Here is a 20,842-nt window from a genome sequence, read left to right as displayed (position 1 = left end):
CTGCTAAACAGAATTGTTATATTTTTTTCCATTATTTCTTTTTTATATTTTACAAAACATTTATGTTGTATTTTTTAGCGGTTGCGGCTGCTCGCAAACTGTCAAAGCGGCTAGGAAAATTTATTTTATTTATTTTCGATGCGGATTTTCGCTTAAACTTTAAGCATGCTCCAAGCAACATTTTCTATTGGCATCTCACTTTGTCCAATGTGTTTTTTTGGAATCGAAAGCGAAGCAAAGCAAGGAGACTTTTTTTTCCACTACTATATAGTTAAATACATATATACACAGATATGTATTTTCATTTTCCACTTGTCAGTTGACAGCGCAACGTTTTTCTCTTGAGTGTCGTTCTTTTCCCAAATATCCAACATCTAGCTGTGCGTGTGTGTGTGTGTTCTTTTTATTGTATAGATACTTTCACGCCAATGTTTTTGAATTTTTGCTATATTTTGCGCAACCCAGCGAGCAAGTGCGTGAATTGATTTTAGTTGGGCCAAAGCCTCGCTGCAGTTAATAGCACAAATAGTCCGTAAAACTAAGAGAGAAAAAACTTGTAAAAAGTTTATAAATTCATATACCCTCAAAAGAATCCAGGTAACCCCAGGGCAGCGTTGGCATTATCTTGTGTCGAGTGAAATCGCTTTGCGTAATCCCAATCGAATTTAAGTGTGCCGTGCTAATAAATTTATCGAGAAATATTTGGAACTGTTCCAATCTATAAAGCTGGAATTATTATTATGCCAACAATTTTTGGTCTATATGTACTATAGACAGACATTTTGATTGCTCTATCAGCAGTAAAACAACAACAACAACAGTAACAACAAATAGAAAAAACAGATTTAAATAGAAATTAATGCAGAACATCAAATAAATATATATTATATTATATAGTATACGCGTCTGTATGGAGAATGTCGGCAGTTTAAATAACATTTCATATGATTTCTTGTATTCGCATAAAAAGAAATAAAATAATAAAATAAAGCAAGCTGTATAATTCAAGAACAAAATGATATGTGTTTTTTGAAAATTAATGGACGCCTTTTGAATGCGGAGAGCTTATATATATATTAAATAGTCACGCACGAGCAAATATTATTAGTGCCTGACCTTTGCGAGGTTGTCTGAGCAGAGATAAAACCATCCAATTGGAATCTAATATGATACCTTAATAATTTATTAACTGCCTGTATTTTCCAACATTTATTTATAGCGCTTGAATTAAAATGAGTGAGGCCACGAATCTGTTCACCACCTTTGGCATTTTGGCCATTTTACTGTTCTTCCTCTGGATCATCTATGCAGTGTTGTAAATAACACTGACTCCAGGCTTAGGCATGGAGCAAAGGTGAGTGTGATTACTACTATTAGGCAGTAAGAAAAGTAATTAAAAGTAAGTCAGAATTTGGGGATGGTTTAAGGTTTAGTATAAATATATGTGTATGTATGGAGATTATAAGGTTTTAGATCATATTTTTTTTTTTGTAAATTAAAATCATTAAGATAACAATTTATAGTACTTCAGGAACTAAGAAAAATGATCAAATATATCAGACTTCAAAGGATGCAAGGATTGATTGGAACTTATTTTAAAAGTAAAAAAAACCGTAAACGGTTATATTGGCTTGGTGTAATGTATGGTTTGGCATAAGTGTTAAAAACTTAGAAATGTATATGTATGTATTTGTATATGTTCATATAAATATGTATATGTCTACGCAAAGATATTTATATGTGGGTAAAGTAATAAGGACTGTATAGTATATACCCATGAACACAATAGGAAAGCAGACAAAAACTTTGGCCAACTAGAAACATGACTCTACGTAGAGCTAGAAGGTAAAATACTAAAGCTGCAAATACTAAAGAGTGCAGACTTATTCCATGACAAATTGTTTTTTTTTTTTCTTTAAACACATTTATAATGTTCTAGAAACTTTAAAAAAACTTTTAAAGATACTTTTTAGTTGTAAACAATATAAAATTGTAAACAATTGCCTGTGTTTATAGGAAAAGAAATTTGAATAAATTTGACAAAATTCTGTCTTTAAGAAAACAAATTCCATGAATATTCAAGCTCATCAAGATCCTCGAGATTCGGCAATTTTTTCATTACATGCATTCAATAAATTATTCCAAAGACTAAATTAAAAAGGAATCTCTAAAATATGTATGTGCATAGCTATTTGAAAATTCAATTGGTAGCAAATGTAGGGCAGAGTCGGGGCTACGTGCCTTGAAATGTTTTGGACATGTTTCAAAAAAGCCAAACAAACATGTGGCACAAGCAATTTGAAAACGTATTTAGCAGGCCAAAAGAAAATAAATGCGAATTGCGATTTAGACTTCAGCTGCCTGGAAGGTAAAGTAGCACGTCGGCCAACCTTATAGAAGCAGACACTGAATAACAAAAAAATAAATACATTTCGAAAAGAAATACACTGCACGGGGTGCAAAGCAATTTGCCAACGCCTCAAATGAATGATGGCCGCATTGAAAAGAAGAGAACGAGAGAAACTGGGAGAACTATGGAGAAGTTGCCGCAGAAAGAATGCTGTCAAGAGCTATAGCTACAGCTGTAGCGCCCACACGCATCCACATGGAATCTAAACATACTTATATATAATATTGCGTATACGTACGGTGGTCCACACATATAGAGACGATGTGTGCCACATCAAAATATGCGCAACAACTGGACACCAATACGTGTGGCCGTCTACCATATATATCTCTGAAATAAATGTGTGTTTGGGCCATATGAATAATTATATATATATAGTCACATATGTAGATATATATGTATATAGTTATATACATATATAAACCATAATTCCAATGAGCTGGCTGCTGACTGCGGGCTGCTGTCCGATTTTGATTCTAGATAAAAATTGTAGGCCAGTTTGTGGAGAAATATTTTTTGGTGCGTTTCTCAGTTATTCCGTGCCATTTGCTACGAACGGTCTGCCGATTCCTGCAAGTACCCAAACTGTGTGTAATCATATAGAGTGCATTGATATAACAGACCCTAAACAATATTCAAAGCTGTTCTCCACACTTGACTAATTAGTTAATTATAATTTTATTTCTCTATTAAAAAATCAAAATCCAGCAAACAACAACAACAACAAAAACAACAACAACAAAATGAATGAAGCAAGAAGTTTGTTTACCACCTTCTTAATCCTGGCCTTCTTGCTCTTCTTGCTCTATGCCTTCTACGAAGCCGCCTTCTAAATTACGATTCGAGTCTACTAGTTCAAGGATATATGCTTACATGTTGAATTTTGAATTCCAACAACATTTTCAAATATGATACAAATAAAAACAAATTTACTTACCGACTAGGATTAAGTCGCTAGCATTTAATGGATTTCTATTAGTACCCTAAGTCAGGTAAGTTAAAACCAAATAAGAATTAGAATAATAAAAAAAAATTTAATTTATTGCCATCCATCGCAAATCAAAAAGTATTTTCATTTTTATAATGAGCAGTTCTCTGACATTAATTATTTAAATTAGCAAAACTGAAAAGATGAAGGAACATATACTATAGTTCAGCATAGATAGCTATATTTCATGATTATGCTTGGTTTCTATTTTTTGGCAACGTTGTCAAAAGTTGCGACATTAAACAAAATTTAGAAAAAAATCTTTTTCCAAAAAGTTTTCAATTTTTTTTAGCGACATGGCTGACTAGAGATCTAGATCTAACCTACCCTGCGTTATATATATATAAAACACATGTATATATAATTTGTTGATGTATGTGTACATGTGTATAAAATAGCTTTTGAAATATTATTGCAGAGTGTGAGATTTGTCAAATGAATTCGACGTGATATTTTGAGCGTTGATCATATTTTGATTTCCTTTAGATTTCTTTTTTTTCCTGAATATTTCTGAATATTCGCGAAATGCATTAAAAGAAAATTTATTTATTTCTTTAACACGTTTTTATTTTTTTTTAATCTCAGCTAAAAATAACATTTTTTGTGGCCATTGTTTATGTGTTTTACCCACTTGAATGCGAAGAAAAGCCATTATAGCATATATTTAAAACAACAAATTGAATTTCAATATTGGCTGCCAAAACGTAACAATTTCCCTTTTCAAATAAATTATTTTGGAATTGCGATGGCGGGCAATAATTATCTCATTGCAAACTAAATGTATTTTACTGAGCCAACCAGCTGCCCATGCTAGTTGGCATGCTTGTAATAAATGGATTCTTATTGCCAATTCTTATTGGACTATGATTTCCCGCAGATGACGTCAAAGCTGCAGGCAATAAGAGCAGCTGCCCGGTTTCATTTGGGGGCTCCGCGATTGCCAGAGGAAATATATGTTCCGGTGAGTTTCATTTGATTTAAGTACACACATTTGTAAATAGTATAACATATTTATATTTATCTATATATTGCAGTCATTCGTGCAATCCAATTGGAACGTTTGGGACACTCACAACTTTTATAGCCTGCCAGGCCTTGGCGTCATCTGCTCTAATCATAAATATTAACAGGCAAAAATTTTGTTTCTCAATGGAATTTATTCAATTAATTATTAATTGACCATAATGTACAGTATAAGTGTGTATAGCAACAACAACAACAACAGCAGCAATACGAACAGCAAAAACAACAGCTGACGGCGCACATAGGAAAATTATGAATTTCATTGTTTAACACTTTGCACTTAATATGTAAGATCTTTATTTAATTCGATTTGCATTTTTTCGTAAATAACAACAAGACCAACAGCTGCACAAGCAACAAAATGCAACAACAACAAAAATAACAACAATAAGCAGGAATAAAATAACAAAACGCAAAAAAAAGAGATTTTATTCTGGGTTCCGCTCTGAATTTGAGATTTAATTAATTCAGTCATTTATTACAGCAAAAAAGAAATGAAATGAATTTGTTTCAGTCTTTGAAATGAAATAAGGAAAAACTTAATGTAATGTAACCGATGTAAGTATAGTTCATTTATTAGCTGTATCTGAAGCATTGCTGGCAATTAGAGTTACAAGAGTATTTAGTTTGGGTTGAGTTATGAAGGCGAAATTCATGGAACTAAGTTTTCACATCAGTGAAAACATTTTGGTTATCTTATGTATGAATGATTATTATAACTTTAACTGCCTGAATTAAATTACTCAACCAAAAGATTGTGGAAAACGTGTTTGAAGACAAATTACTTTGCAGCTTTATTAGACATTTGTTATTAAGCTGAAGATAGTTTTGGAAAAAATGCCATTAATGCTAATACGTCGCTCTGAATCTTTGAGAGAAATTAAAATTTGCGAATGGAACTTGGACTACATTCATAAAATATGGAATTGATATAAGAATTGAGTTCATGTGCCTAAATCGTAAATCTGAAAGCTATAATTCTAGCACTATCCAAATTACCCTTAAAAACGAAGTCCATTTATCGATTATTATCGATCACACACAAACATGATAAACTCTGATTGCTTATGGTATACACGAGTAAGCACTTAAAATTCCTCGGACAGTCGCCACCTTAGCTCGTCATCTATACACATATATACATATATATTTTATGACGACTGCCACGCCTACTTCAGCCTGTTGCACGTGGATTCATAAATTTATAATAAAACTTTTGGGTTGATTTATTAATTTTATAATTATTAAAATTGTGAAGTAAAGAAATTTCAGCGTTATAAAAAATCACAAAAAATAAAAGCAATAAAATTATTTCAGAAATATGTGAACAGTTTTTGGCTGCCGGAAGCTATATGTAATTTCCGTTTATGCTTTTGATTACTTTTACAGCGCACACCTTTGATGGCCTCACCTGTTCGCCCCACTGATTATGCTTTCGTTTCCGACTAATTGACAAATGGCATGAATGTTTCATTAGTCTTGGCAGCCATTATACACTACTCATATGAGATATAGTTGCCATTGAGTATGGATGAAGATACGTAACCCTAGAGTTTAGTCTATACATTTGATAAGACTTGAGTTTCGATTAAAGAGAAATACATTAAAAATGCTTTAAAAATTTAGAAAAAAAATATTTAAATATTTGATATTTTGAGCATAAATATTTCACATATTTTAATGAGACTTTATTCCTTATATTTTCCGTAATATAATATTTTTACATTGCTTGGTTTCTTGTCTCTCTGGCCTACTTTACTCCAAGATTGCAGCTCTCTTTAAGCTGCACTTGAATCTCTTAATGTTACTCCCATCTAATTGCTCACTTTGAGGTTTGTAAATAACATTGAAAAGCTTTACAGGTGTACAAGCTCTATTATGTACAGTGCCCTTTGGGCCATCCATCAATTGCTGTAGAGGCTAGCTGCCTCAGTCGAAAAGTTGCATTGTAATGTCAGCTTGCATAATTGGGGGCACTGTCCCCCACGAGCTCCACTTGACGTTCATTTGCATGCCGATGCATGTATAAAAATTCAAATTTGGGTCTTAGCCAAATTCAAACAACGTTAAGCGTCAAGAATGCCAACTCGATGCAATGAAGCATGGCTTTCAGATGGCTCTTCCGCCCGCTGGTCAAGACCGGTTTCTGTGTCTCCGTGTATCGCCGCTCCTCTCTCTCGGTCTCTCTCTCTCTCTGTATTTCTCTCTTATTGCAGAAATTATGCAATCGACTGGCAAAAAATAAAGCTGAATTTGTTATCCGGTTTTTTTTACGAAAAGTGTTTACAGTTATCAATTTGGTTAATACTAGGCGCCAATATTTACAAGACTCTTAAAATGTACGTTTTATGTGCGATTGCTGCAATTGGCTCGCAGCATGCTCTAAGTCAACTTCTTTTGGCTCAAGCCCTCGAGGCGCAGTCGCCGCGTCAGCTGGTGGCCAATGAGCATGCGCAGATGCTGCGGCGCCATCTTCATGAAGAAGTACTGCAAATGGGAATTGCATTCATCAAAGTTCAATAAATAATGAATTAGGTCACTAATTGGTTCATTGGCTCACCTGCAGTCCGTGCGTCCAGAAGCCCGTTGTCATGCTGGTCTTGCCCAGCGTGAACACGGCGGAGCGTGCAAAGCTACGGGCATTGGGTATCAGGAAACCGCCGCGCATCACCGAATCGGAATACTCATTCATTTTGGTAATGACAAACATGGGCATGACCAGCTGAACGGTGACATTGTGCTCGGCCAGCTCCTGCTCCAGGGCCTGGGTGAAGTAGCTGACATACTTCTTGCTGGCCGCATAGACGGCCATGTTGGGCATCGGCTGCAGCTCCGATCCGGAGCCAATGTTGACGATGGCGCCTCGGCGTGCCGCCTTCATTTGCGGCACGATCTTGCGGGTCAGCATGGTGACGGCCCCTATGTTGATGGTCAATATGTCCCAGATGGTGTCCTCCGGCACCAGATCCAGTGTCTCCGGATAGTCATACATTCTGCCCACATTGTTGACTGCAATGGATTCGGAGTGAGTTTTCACAGGGTTAAGGCCAGAGATGCCTATCGGTCAGCGGAACCTTGCCGGCTCTTGGCAAGGTTGTCTCGACCAAAAATGTAAATTGCTGAAGCGCGTCAAAGCGTTTATGAGTTTGCCAAACCAAATTCGACACAGAAATTATTTAGATGTACTTGAAAATGTTTGAATAACTGGCCCTACCACGGCGAGGCAAAGAGTCATCATAATTGCACGCCATTACGAGTAGCTCTGCTCAGCTTACTTTTGTCAATGGCATTGACAACAACAACAACAACAAAACCCGAAACATTAATTGTTATTGTCACTCGTCATGCGGTTACAAACGGCTACTGTTAGCCAACAATGAGTTGGCTACAATATCGCTCGAGAGTTGGGCGGCTGCCTCAGAGAGGTTGTTGATGTTTCGCGACTGAAATTCGATTGAAATTTGAAGTGCATTGAGTGAGCTTAACTTGTTCAAGTGCTTCATTCAGAGTTTAGGCTTTGAGCAAATATTTAAATTAACTGAAATTTGTTGAATTTTCGTAATGATCAAAGAGATATAGTAATTATAAGAAGAGAAGATAATAAATTGTCGTTGTTATTCTAAATAATTCCACGTTTAAATGAAAATGTTTTTTAATTTCAGAAACGTAAACTTAATAGACTACATTATTTTTAGTGATATATTATTATACTTAGTAATCTATATATTATATACTTAATTCAAATGTATTTTCAACGATATAAAATTCATAAAATACAAGCAACGAAAGCTCATGCTACATCCGAGGCCTTAGAGAGAAATTTTTCGGTAAAAGTAATATTCTGAAAATATTTACTTTGCGGATTTCTGATTTCCTTTAAAAATAAATCAAATAAAAGCTCTTCATTCTACTTATTATTGTTCAGCAAAACAATAACTTCTTGAAACTGTCTTAACCCTTGTCATATAAGTCTTTGTTCCATCCAGCGTTTGTCCTATTCATTCAGCTATTCATTTGAATTTTGCAACCTAGCCGCTCGCATTTTTCTCTCAGTGCATTCCACTTACCTAGTATACCGACTGGTATGCCCGCCAATTCCTTTTCGATTTGCTCGTAGGCCTCACGTCCCTTGCCAAAATCAACAGCAATCCATTTGGTTTTCACCTTGTGTTCGCTCTCTGTAAAAGTTGTTTCACGAGTCAGTATCAGAGTTGGCTTTAGCTTAGTTTAGTTATATGCAGAATATGTTTGTTTACTCACCAATCTCGTTGGTTACCGCGATGAGCTTCTCCTTGGAGCGTGATATGAGCACCAGATTGAGACCTTGACGTGCCAATTCCTTGGCATATTCCTTACCGATGCCGTCTGTAGCACCGGTTATCACTAAAAAGAGAAAGGAAAGTATTTTAATTATTCTCGGAATGGAATGGAATACTCAAGAGGCTTAAGCAATTAGTCCATGGTTTTATTTTTCTCAAAAACATATTTTCTCTTCAAGAGGTTTCTTGAAAATGAAGATACAACCAGTGTGAATGTGTGAATGTATGTATCAATGTATGAATGAATGGATGTATGAATGAATGAATGTATGAATTTTTGAATATAAGAATGTATGAATTTATGAATATATAAATATATAAATATATAAATCATTATGGGGAACGTATGCATATATGCATGTATGAATGTATGAATACATATATGAATGTATGAATATATGAATGTTTTAATGAACGTCAATTATACAATTTTTCATGTTTAGAATATAATTCATTGCAGCTAAAGAAAAATAATTTCATCATATTATATGATTTGTGTGCAAACATTGTTAGATTTGCATTTCCACAAAACTTTCAGTTTGACACGCAATAAATTCAGTTACATTCAGGTAACAGACTACAGTTAGCTGCCTCACACACCCTTGCTAATTATATAAATAATCAGTTTATTTATTTGGGCATATTTGCCGTATCCGTTAGTAGCCATTATCTAGCCCAAAACAAATACAAATATGAGTACCACAATTGGCAAAAACACAAAATACAACAAAAATACTAAAAGAAAAAAAATATAAATAAATAAAAATAAAGCTCGCGTGTTGCTGATGTTTGCGATCAGTTGATGTTGCTGTTGCAATGAGTCAATGCAACTGTTGCCGCTGTGCGACTGCGCAACTGACCAACAGGCGGCAATTGCTGGCACCGTTAAAATACAAGATGTTGTTGTTGTTGTAGTTACTGCTCTGCTGCTGGTGCTGGTGCTGTTGTTTTTTAGCTGTTGGCCACATTTGTTGCCAAATATTTGTGCAGCGGAAATATTGACAGCGAATGGCAGCTGCAACGGGTCGTGTGTGTTGGCTCTAGCTGAATGGATAGCTGAACAAATGTGCACAGACTCTTGAAAGTTTGTCTAATATTCGCCAGCAATACTTGAAATTGGGGAAAAACTATCAAGTAAAACTCATTGTAGTCAAGGTCAAAAACACTTGAGAATATTCAGAAAATAATATTTATCAAACGTGGGTAAAAATTAGAAAGTGAATAAGCAAATAAAGCTACTCTGCCTGAACCATTAGTCATATATATATCAAGGATAAATAATATAACTTTTATATTTCCTGCAATAATTTTGTTAAATTTATTTTCTTCTATTCTTCATCATTTTAAATATGCTGCTTGATTCAAATTTTTAACAACATGGAAAAAAGATACTAAGAGTATAGGAAAAATATATTTTTCTCAATATATTATAGTATTAGATATATTTTAAACAAAATTTTATGAATACAAAATTTTAGAGTTTTATATATAGTTTTAAAATTTTATACAATTAAAATTTTTGAGTTTAATAAACATATAGATTGTGTAATTGTTTTGCTTGGAATAATAGACGATTCGAATATAGTAAAATTTATTTTAATTTTAAATTTAATTTCAAGTAATTACTTCGGTACTTCCAATTATTGTGTTTTACATACACTGTATATAGAAATTCTGTGGTATAATAAAGATGTTGTATAATGTTATTTGTATATAAATTAAATTATTGTAAAAAATTATGATTATATAAATAAATCTTAATAAATCCGGGTTTGATTTCGCTTTCGGAGTGCGAGTTGAATGACTTCGATTTGCTCTATAAACAAAACGTTAATAAATATAGAGCAAGTGAACCCCAAAACAGCTGTTCGATATGCCAGCCTTATCAATGAAATCGAGATATTCCTCTTATCTAATATAAAATTCTACTGAATGGGTACAGCTTGATAGTTAATTGTTGTTTCATGCTGACTTGGCTAAGTGCATGGATTTAGGAAATAATTTGTAGTAATAATATAACATAGATGAGCACGGAAAAAAATCTATTAATCTGCCATTGGGCGTGCAATTTACATAATTTTGTGAGATTGCAAATTTCCATGTAATTGTCCATATTATATGTAATGTGCATTATACTTGATTATCTTCGTAATTATATGAATATTATTGGAAATGCTTTCAGTAAGCGGTAGTAATGGATTTTGAGGGAAAGGATATTTGGGGGCTTACAGAAATGTTAAAAGCTCATCTTCTCCCTCCCTAGATGGTAAAGTAATATACCTTTAATTTATTTATATTTAATAATTAAGGTTTATTCAGGCACACTCAAACACATGCATAGACAAAGGTAGAAAGAGAGAGAGAGTGTGTGTAACAGAGTCAAATTATTAAACGAAACTTACCTGCCCATTTGCCAAATTTATCCAGCAATGTTTGAGGCAGCTGTGGCTGAAAGTATGGCTCGAGCAGCGCCTTGATAATGCAGATCAAAGACTTGAAGTTGTCGTAGAGATAGGCGGCAATGGCCAAAGTGCCGACCAGGTAAATGGCCACGGAAATGAGCTGCCAAATGAACGCCATGCGTAGCAGTGTATAAATGCTTAATTCCAGTGCCGGCTGCATATTGAATATAGTTGCTTCAGTATAAAGTCTATGTGGTGTACACGATGTTCACACAAATACATGTGTATATACAAATAAATTTGATAAGCGACAGCTGATAGCTGGCAAGGCTTATGTAAGTTCAGTTCGGTTCACTAATCAGCATGTTGGGCACATACAGTATATACGAAATAAACGCGCACAGTTTTCAATTGGGAATTCATTGAATTTCAATTAAAACTAATTTTTGTGTTTATAACAGTATTTCCAGAGTCTGCACGGCTTGAGCTGCGGCCACAAGTAGCGAGTCGGAGCGTCGATCACGCACTAAAAACCGAAACCGAAACTGAAACTGAAACCGAAACCGAAATCAAAGCTGAGCCCGAGCTGCAGGCCGCGCAGAGCTCACGACCACAACAAATCGTATATATATATGTATAGCAATACACACACATACATATATATCTATATTTATATATAGTTTTATTCGGGCTTTACAAGCTGCAATGGTCTCCTAAGTCATGAACACGAACAACAGACTGCAGATACACAGAGAGATACACAAACCATGTTGTCTCGTCTTGCAGCTCTTTCGGCTTCTTTTTCGGCTTTTTTTTTAGCTTCATTACTTCATGAACAGCAAGAGTTTATGTTTTGCTCGCGGTGCGAAGATTACAAAATCTGGCAAATTATGAGACGTTTAATTATCGCCGAGCTATTGTAGTAGAGATTTTGGACAGCCTCCACGCTGCAGGCAAAAGTGTGATTGTTAAATTGGTTCACATTTCGGGGAGCTCTCAAGTGCATAATTGGTCTACTCACACTTGGACTCCGAATCGGACTATGTATACTCTTAGTAGTACTCTTGTAGCACTCCACAACTAATTGCTATCAATTAAGTGTAAGATGCATAAATTGTTTTCTACACGACACTAGCTGAACTTGGGCCTCTGCTAATGATAACAAATTTACGTTGTCAAAGTGCTCTGACATGATAAACGATGTAAGTAAATAATATAATAAAGCTGTGACTGAGGCTAAATAACGGAACATCTGTTAATTTATATTTCTTTTCGTTTTATTATACAATCATATGAATGTTTATTATAATCAAAAATAAAACCATTTCTTGTCGCACTCAAGTGGATTTGTCAGATGAAGCCAGAGTCGAGCTATTGCAGCTTCTATAGCTTATAAAAGGAAACACATACATATTTTTAAAAGTACTTTGCAAATTAAAGAAAGTGTCAAAAATTGATCTGAGTTAAACATTGATATATGCATTTCTACTCCGTTAGGACTCGGAGATATTCAAACACAAAAGTTCAATAATCTATATCCTAGGGTATTTTATAGATCTTTAATATAATATAATAATATTGGACTTAGATTAAAAATATATATATTAAAATTCAATTATATCTGAAAGTACTCTTCCCTTTCTTTAGAATTACTTTTGCATTTAAAAAAATATATTTTATTTCCAGCCAAAATAGTTTTGATGTTTTTCAGGAAATAAAAAAATAATAATAATAATAAACAACAAAAAAACTGAAAATATTGTTTAAAAATTCAATTTTTGTTAACTGAAAGTACAGTTCTATCGAAAATTTCATCCCTTTGATATAAAATCATAGTCGCCTTCTATAAGCTGACGCATTTCAAACTTTTTCCATACAAAATAAGCAAACAAAGCATGCATCAAATGCCAAATGCTAAATAAACATAATAATTGAAAAGTATTTTGATAGCACTTGGCTTAAGTGAGTGAAAATATTTATTGATTGAAAAATCTAGTGATGACTTAATGACTTTATGGAAAAGGTGTTGAGAAAATAAATAACGAAATAAATATAGCAAAAAGTGTTTGGAGGCAACTCTGTTTAGGAAAACTATTTATAAATACATATTTTTAAACAACAAATCGATTTTATACATATAGAAAACTACAAGCAACTTCAATAAATTACCTGCGCAGTCCGAAAAACTAATTCCCGTGTCTGTTTGCGTGGAAATACTAAAAAGAACTCGCCATAAAATGTTTACACAAGAAAATTTATTGATTTTGACAATGAAAATAAAAAAAAAATCTGTTCATAAAGCTTTTTAGTTTGTGAACAGCTACATATGTGTGTCATAGCCAAGACAACTAGTTAAGACACAAACCATATTCATTTCTTTTACAGCCCAGAAGTATGCAGCGCTTTTATTTCTTGTTCTTATCAGCAAGTGTTTTGAAGAATATCTGAGACAAATTTAAACGCAATCTCCATGGGATTTACGTCAGACTTTAAATTTTTAAATTTTTTAAATTCCTAAAATAATACTCTTAAACAAGCCCACAATTGTGGCCCATTTATAATAGTGGCTTCTTGGGGCACTGCTTGTGATATAAGTTCAAGGGCATTGATATATTCACTATTGAAAATTGCTAACCGGGGCTTTGCTGCCCGGCTTGCGTGTGCAAGCAAAACAGCTGTTTTTAAAATAGCATCTATGTACAAAGCATTGCCAGAATGGTGCTTAACAAAAATCTTCGTGATGCACTCTTGAAAGCTGTCAACGAGCCTTCAAACAACGAAATGGTGATTACAGTGCTGCCTGCAGTACAGGTACCCAAAACCAATCCTCAAAGCGCAAATGGAGCAATGCGTTTTCAAAATGTGGAAAGTTGGCGGAAAAATTCTACAATTAAGCGCAAGATAATTACTACGACTTCTCCTAATCTTGCTAAGAAGAAATTCAACCTTGGAAAGAATAACGAACGCTCTACCTCGCAACAATCTCATTATACTGGCAGTTCTAACAGATTCGGATTGCTTGCGCAAATTCCAGCTGACATGGATGTAGAAGACTTGTGTGAACAGCCCAGCACCAGCAATCAAGCGGCTATTGCTGCGTCGAATCGGACTGCTGCCATAGTTGGCAACTCTGGGGCTCCAGTTAAAGCTCAGTCGTCGAAACCACCCCAAATAGTACTTAATGTTAGCGACTTAAATGACCTCTTTGAGCTTATAAGCGAAGTTGCCAGCTTAGATAACGTCGTTGTTAAAGCTAATCAAGGGGAAACGGTCAGAGTCTTCCCTAATGACAGCGACACCTATAGAGCCATTGTGGATCGACTGGATACACTTGGAATAGAATTCCACACATACCAAATGCAGTCAGAAAAGCCACACCGGATTGTTGTAAGAGATCTGCACAACAGTACTCTAAATAAAGACATTATTGCCGATTTTAATAAACTGGGCTTCGAAGTTCTCCATATTCATAACCCAAGATCACGCATAAATAAGGATGAAAAGCTTAATATTTTTTTCATTAATATTAAGCCATGTCCAAAAATTAACGAAATTTATAAAGTTAAGACTCTTTGCCGCCAAAAAATTAGAGTTGAGAGAATGCGAAAAACAACCGAAATCGCACAATGTCGTCGATGCCAAGACTACGGCCATACTGCTAAATATTGCCGCCGACAGCCTAATTGTGCCCGATGTGGTGAAAACCATCAAACAATGCAATGTATATGTCCTCCAGATGCACAGCCCAAATGCATACACTGCTCTGGCAGCCACATGGCTAGCTATAAAGGATGTGAATGGTATCAAGAATTTCTTCGCCGATCTATGAGGCCTGCAAGGAGGGAAAATAATCTGAACAGGCCAAGACACATTAACTTAAATGCACAGAATGATTATGCTTACCCTTCCGCACCTTCTACAGCGAACCAGCAATTCCCCACCTTGAGGTCTGATCGTAAACAAAGGGCTAACAGACAGACAACTCAGCAACAGCCGCAGCTAACTCCACATCAGCCAACGGCAGGCACTGGAAGGAATACATCAGTCTCTTATGCTGAAATGGTGAAAAGAAATCCTATTGCAACACATTGCAAAGACGGACCTGCTCAGCAGCGTCTTCATAATCCTCTAGCGCATCAAATTCCACAGCAACATAATTTGAATAATCTGCAACACAGCCCTTATGATTTACAGGCAGTGTTGCAACAGCAGCAGGAACAGTTCCAACAGTGGCAGCAGCAGCTCCAGCAGCAACAACAACAACAGTTTCTCACATGGTTGCAGCGGCAGCAACAAGAACAGCAGCAGCATAACAGGCAAGTAAACCAACGTATCGAAAAACTCGAGAGTATAGTACTTGAGTTGACCAACTCGATTAAGGTATGGACTGGGGAAAGGCCAAATTGTCAGTCTCCAAACAACGTTGCAGCTTCGAAATGAATCCACTAAAAGTTCTTATCTGGAATGCTAATGGCATTTCAACAAAAGCTAAAGAAATTGAACTCTTCGCACACAACAACAGCGTCGACATTCTTCTTTTAACGGAGATCAGGATGAAGCGTGGAGACACTATAAAAATATATGGATATGCCTGCTACCCAGCTTTCAGACCATCACGAAATAATAACAGCGTTGGCGGAGTGGCGGTATTGGTCAGGACAGCTCTTCGCCATTTTCCTCAAAGAGTCACTGAAACCCGTAACATACAAATGTCATCTGTAAAAGTAGCTACGGCCCTGGGAGACGTGGAGTTCAGCGCTATTTACTGCCCACCAAGGGTGAGGATTGACGAAATGCATTTCATCAACACACTTCGTGCTTGCGGCCAAAGGTATTTAGTTGGTGGCGATTGGAATGCCCGCCATTGGTTGTGGGGAGACACATACAACTCACCGAGGGGACGCGAACTAGCAGAAGCCATCTCCGTTACTGGCTCTAGGATCCTTGCTACTGGATCGCCAACCAGGTATCCATATGTGCTTCACCACACACCGTCCTGCATAGACTTTGCCCTGTATCATGGAATACCGGATTTTCGAGTAAGCATAACTCAGAGCTGGGATCTGGACTCGGATCATCTGGCTTTAGTCATTAATATTGAGACAGAAGGCATAAACGTTAACGCAAATCGCTCTCTAATAACCAGACACACAAACCTGCTCGTCTTTAGGCAACATTTAGAGAGCTCGATTCAGCTAAACACTACTCTAAACTCTGGTGAAGATATTGAGATGGCTGTCAATAGCTTCACTGAGAGCATTTATACGGCTGCTGCTGCATCAACACCTTCTGAGCCCCAGATAGGTTCCAACTATGGAATTCGACTAACAAGAGAGGCCAGGGATCTTTTGTTGCAAAAAAGAAGACTTCGTAGACGCGCAATCAGAACGCAGGACCCATGGGACCGAATCTTATGGAACCGGGCTGCTAGGCAACTACGAAATGTATTGAGAGAACTTCGAAGCAACTTCTTTGAGCAGAAGCTGGCTTCTTTGGATTATACAGTTGATGCTGGATACTCGCTTTGGAAGTGTACCAAGTCACTTAAGAGACAACCGTTTAGGCAGGTACCAATCCGGTGTCCTAGCGGTGATCTAGCTAAGAACGAAGAGGAGCAAGCGAATTCGTTTGCGAAGCATCTAGAAGCCAGGTTCACACCCTATGAATTTGCCACTGCTGATCAGATCGAAGAGACCACTGATAGTCTACAGACACCTCTACAAATGTCCTTACCCATTAGGGCAGTTAGGGTTGAGGAAATTGCTGAAGTCATAAAGTCCTTGCCGAATAAGAAAGCACCTGGTTATGACAGACTGAGCAATGCAACGCTAAAAGCCCTCCCTACTCGGGCGATCATCTTCATAGCTTTAATATTTAATGCTATGCTGAGGGTGGAATTCTTTCCTAAGCAATGGAAGATGGCAGCGATTGTAATGATCCACAAACCAGGAAAGCCAGAGGATGACCCAGAATCGTACCGCCCAATAAGTCTGCTGTCGTCACTTTCCAAAGTATGGGAGAGACTTATTGCCAATCGACTTGGCAATATCATCAGTGAACGTCATATCTTACCGGACCATCAGTTTGGCTTTAGAGAAGGACACGGAACTGTGGAGCAGGTTCACCGGTTGACGAGGCACATCCTTCAGGCATTTGATGACATGGAATACTGCAACGCAGTTTTTGTCGATATGCAGCAAGCATTTGATAGGGTCTGGCATACAGGGCTTCTCAGCAAAATCAAAAACCTCTTCCCAGCACCTTACTTCGGGATTCTACGATCGTATCTGGAGGGTCGGCAATTTATTGTCAGAGTACGGAACACATACTCGACTCCTTGCCAAATGAGAGCTGGAGTTCCTCAGGGCAGCGTATTAGGGCCGCTGCTTTACTCCATTTACACGGCCGACCTACCCTCCCCTAGCGTGCGCCACATGGAGAATCCTGGCAAAGCCCTTCTCGCTACTTACGCAGACGATATAGCGGTGCTCTACAGCTCAAAATGTCCCACTGAGGCTGCGAATGGAGTGGAGAGCTACCTAAACACACTAGTAGCATGGTGCAAAAGATGGAACATGAAGATTAACCCACGCAAGACCACCAACACTTGCTTCACCCTAAAAACCTTCATCAGCCACACCCCGCCTATACGTTTAGATGGCGAAACACTTGATCAACCTTCGCAGGCAAAGTACCTTGGCATCACCCTTGACAAGCGTCTAACATTTGGTCCTCATCTTAAGGCAGTGGCTAGGAGATGTGGGCAACGCATGCAACAACTGCGGTGGCTGCTCAACAGACGCAGCACCATGTCACTCAGAGCTAAGAGAGCGGTTTATGTCCACTGTATAGCCCCAATTTGGCTCTACGGTGTGCAGATTTGGGGAATATGCGCAAAATCAAACTATAAACGCATACAGGTCCTGCAAAATCGTGTATTGCGGCAAATTACAAACTGCCCATGGTATGTGCGCGGCTCAACTCTACATCGAGATCTGAAACTGTTTACTGTGGAGGAACAGATTGGGAGACACACTAGTCGATATAGTGACAGACTGGCTAGACACCGGAGCAGACTAGCGAGAAGATTGCTTCCTGCGAGACCACTAAGGCGATTAAAACGCTTGGGTTTTGCCAAAAATATGAGATAAGTCGTTTAGGGATACTTGTAAATATATATTTGTAAGTCCTCCTGAATACATCAGAAGGTTAGGTGTTATATAAAAATTCGAATTGTGTTGTTAAGGTACTAAACTTGCATTGTACAGATTCAGCGCTTAAAATATATATACAAAAAAAAAAAAAAAAAAAAAAAAAAAAAAAAATCTCCATGGGAAGACCGTCATGGCGGCATTCTGGACATGATGCCAGAAATAACCAGGTGTTTCGTCCACACCATCCCGCAGCTGGGCCACAGCACTGCGTGCATATTGCTCCGCCGTGGGTATGAAGAGGCCGCCCCTCATGATGCGCTTCGAGTAGCTGTTGATCTTGGTGACCACAAAGTTGGGCGACAACAACTGCACATGGATGCCAAAGGGCGCGGCCTCCCACTGCAGCGCCAGTGTAAAGCTGCGCATGAATGCCTTCGAGGCCGCATAGAGGGCCGCATAGGGCATCGGCTGCAGTTCCGTGCCGGAGCTGACATTGACAATGGCGCCCTGCTTCTTCTCGGAGCGCAGGCGTTGGAGGAAATACCGCGACAGCTGCGCTGCTGCTACCACATTTGTATCGATCAGCTGCTGGGCTTGATCCTTGCTCACGCGGGCGACGCCACCAGGGAAGCCAATGCCCACGTTGTTAACTAGGCGAGAGGAGGATGAGCTGAGATCAAGATTAATGCATGACTATAGTTACTTAGTATGGTTACGGGCAGATCCTTTAGCTCCTGCTCAATGTGATCATAAACGGCTGAGCCTTGTGTGAAATCAGCGATGACAATTTTTACCTGCACATTGCACTCCGTAGCTGAAAGAGTCGGAAAAAATATTATTTATATATTAATTCCATGCCACATACATTCCATTCCCTCTCCACGTACTTATTTCCTTGGCCACTGCCTTCAGTTTCTCCTCGTTCCTGGCTATCAGCACCACATTGATGCCATTCCTTGCCAGCTCCATGGCATACGCCTTGCCAATGCCATCGCTGCTGCCCGTGATCGCCGCCCAGCTACCGAAGCGCTCCTTGATGCTCAGCCTGTGCCTCGCATCGCCAAGCAGGCGCAACTTCAGCAAGCGATAAGGCGTCCTCAGCTGCTCGTACAGATAAGCGGCGAGTGCGTATACCCCCACGCTGATAAGAAACGTTGATAGGCTGATAGACATTCTGCTTGAATTTCAATTAAATTCCCGTGCCTAGCAGCGCTCGACCCAACAACGGACTGTGTACATCGACGTCGCACCACGACTGACATCGATCTGTTATGTGATTCGTGTGTTTATAATATAAACTCGCCGATTAAAGGTTCTTGCTCGGCATACAAATTCGTGCATTAAATGGCGAGTAGTCAAAACAGACTTGAGAAGTGCGACAAGTACTACATTAGGAATTCCAACACACTGACCAATTCGGTGCCTTTGTTTATTGCTATATCTGTCCGCACGGCGAACAGTTATAATAATTATAGTTTGGCAATAAAAATGTTTTCTTTTAAAGAAAACATTTGATTGGCAATTGCTTTGGCTCCTCGATTGCTTATTAATTGTCATCGCATTGCAGTGCGTTTCAGGTCGGGTGCATCGCTCGATTTATTATCATATTGCCCATGCACTTCCAAGGTCATTTCTCTGTGGATCTACTGACTGGATTCGGGCAGCGGCTATTGCATAATATTACTGGTCTATTGATTGCTTTCTTCACTTTTGTCGTATCGATAGTGAAATGTGGTTTTCTTATCAGCCAAGATCTGTCAGAATAATTAGTATGAAATGTAGTATTAAGAAGTGCTCTAGACGCAGCTAGATTGGCTCATCACCCTGATCAAAATTATATATACTTTATGAGATCTCTACTACCTTTTCTGTCTGCTATATACATTTTCACAAAAAAACGGTATAAAGCGATTTCCCATTTATAGAAAAGTGTTTTTATAATTTGTTATCTTTTGCAAAGTTCTATTTGCTATCAATTATATTTTTATGTATTGTATGAAAATGCTATAGGGGTATTCTCACAGTCTATGGAAAAATGTGTTTAGAGTATTATAGTTTTGTAGATATTATATTCAGAGGGTGAGGGAGGCAAGTTCTTTTTTTTTTCAGCTATTTTAGATTCAGGCAGATTACCCCGTTCTTCTGGACTTCTAAAAATAAATATTCTGTAAGTGTCTATTAACCATTCAGTCGGTTATAATGACATGTCATATCATACCATTATCTACATAGCTTTTAATTTCAAATGCTTGATCAATTTTATAGACTTGCTATTGGAGTTTGCAACGAAATATTTAATTTTGATTATTTAGGAGCATTTTAAGGATCTCTGCTGAAGTGCCCGCCAAACTTTAAATCGCATAACAGAGCAACTCTGTGAAGCGTTTATGTCGCAACAGAGCTGTTAGTTAACATCAAAAGTAACGAAGCTTTAGTTGTTTGAATAATCTAAAACGTATTTTAACAGTGGGACAAAACACTCAAATTTGTTGCAAAAAGTTAGCTTCAATATGTGTTGTATGTTTATCCGATATGTTTGTAATCCA

General features: G+C 37.5%; 2 protein-coding genes and 1 long non-coding RNA gene across 4 annotated transcripts; 1 reads left to right on the top strand and 2 right to left on the bottom strand.

Annotated features, from left to right (window-relative positions):
- Positions 1 to 436: 436 nt before the first annotated feature.
- On the top strand, positions 437 to 4,843 carry LOC108610543 (uncharacterized). The gene is made up of 5 exons (XR_001915661.2): positions 437 to 597; positions 1,220 to 1,354; positions 3,119 to 3,402; positions 4,276 to 4,359; positions 4,433 to 4,843. It is a non-coding gene; the product is annotated as an uncharacterized LOC108610543 (long non-coding RNA).
- LOC108610536 (inactive hydroxysteroid dehydrogenase-like protein 1) lies at positions 3,118 to 13,445 on the bottom strand. 2 transcript variants are annotated; one of them, XM_018002693.2, is made up of 6 exons: positions 13,312 to 13,445; positions 11,143 to 11,356; positions 8,682 to 8,804; positions 8,489 to 8,599; positions 6,982 to 7,430; positions 3,118 to 6,908 (listed from the first exon to the last, which is right to left on the bottom strand). In XM_018002693.2, exons 2-6 carry the CDS (start codon positions 11,318 to 11,320, stop codon positions 6,804 to 6,806), a joined length of 966 nt encoding a protein of 321 aa, XP_017858182.1. In that variant the 5' UTR covers positions 11,321 to 11,356; positions 13,312 to 13,445; the 3' UTR covers positions 3,118 to 6,803. The 2 variants fall into 2 exon arrangements, with proteins under 2 accessions (XP_017858182.1, XP_017858180.1); XM_018002691.2 differs by lacking the exon at positions 13,312 to 13,445 and having other exon boundaries at positions 11,143 to 11,663.
- A 66-nt stretch (positions 13,446 to 13,511) lies between these two features.
- On the bottom strand, positions 13,512 to 19,584 carry LOC108610538 (hydroxysteroid dehydrogenase-like protein 1). Its single transcript, XM_089465912.1, has 4 exons — positions 19,184 to 19,584; positions 19,000 to 19,110; positions 18,479 to 18,946; positions 13,512 to 13,618 (listed from the first exon to the last, which is right to left on the bottom strand). Exons 1-4 carry the CDS (start codon positions 19,467 to 19,469, stop codon positions 13,548 to 13,550), a joined length of 936 nt encoding a protein of 311 aa, XP_089322038.1. The 5' UTR covers positions 19,470 to 19,584; the 3' UTR covers positions 13,512 to 13,547.
- Positions 19,585 to 20,842: the final 1,258 nt, after the last annotated feature.

This window comes from Drosophila arizonae, chromosome 3 (assembly GCF_054131065.1).
Source record: "Drosophila arizonae isolate 15081-1271.41 chromosome 3, UAZ_ARI_1.0, whole genome shotgun sequence".
NCBI classification, from domain to species: Eukaryota; Metazoa; Arthropoda; class Insecta; order Diptera; family Drosophilidae; genus Drosophila; species Drosophila arizonae.
Note: the sequence above shows the minus strand (reverse complement) of the source record. Positions and strands in the feature narration are given on the sequence as shown.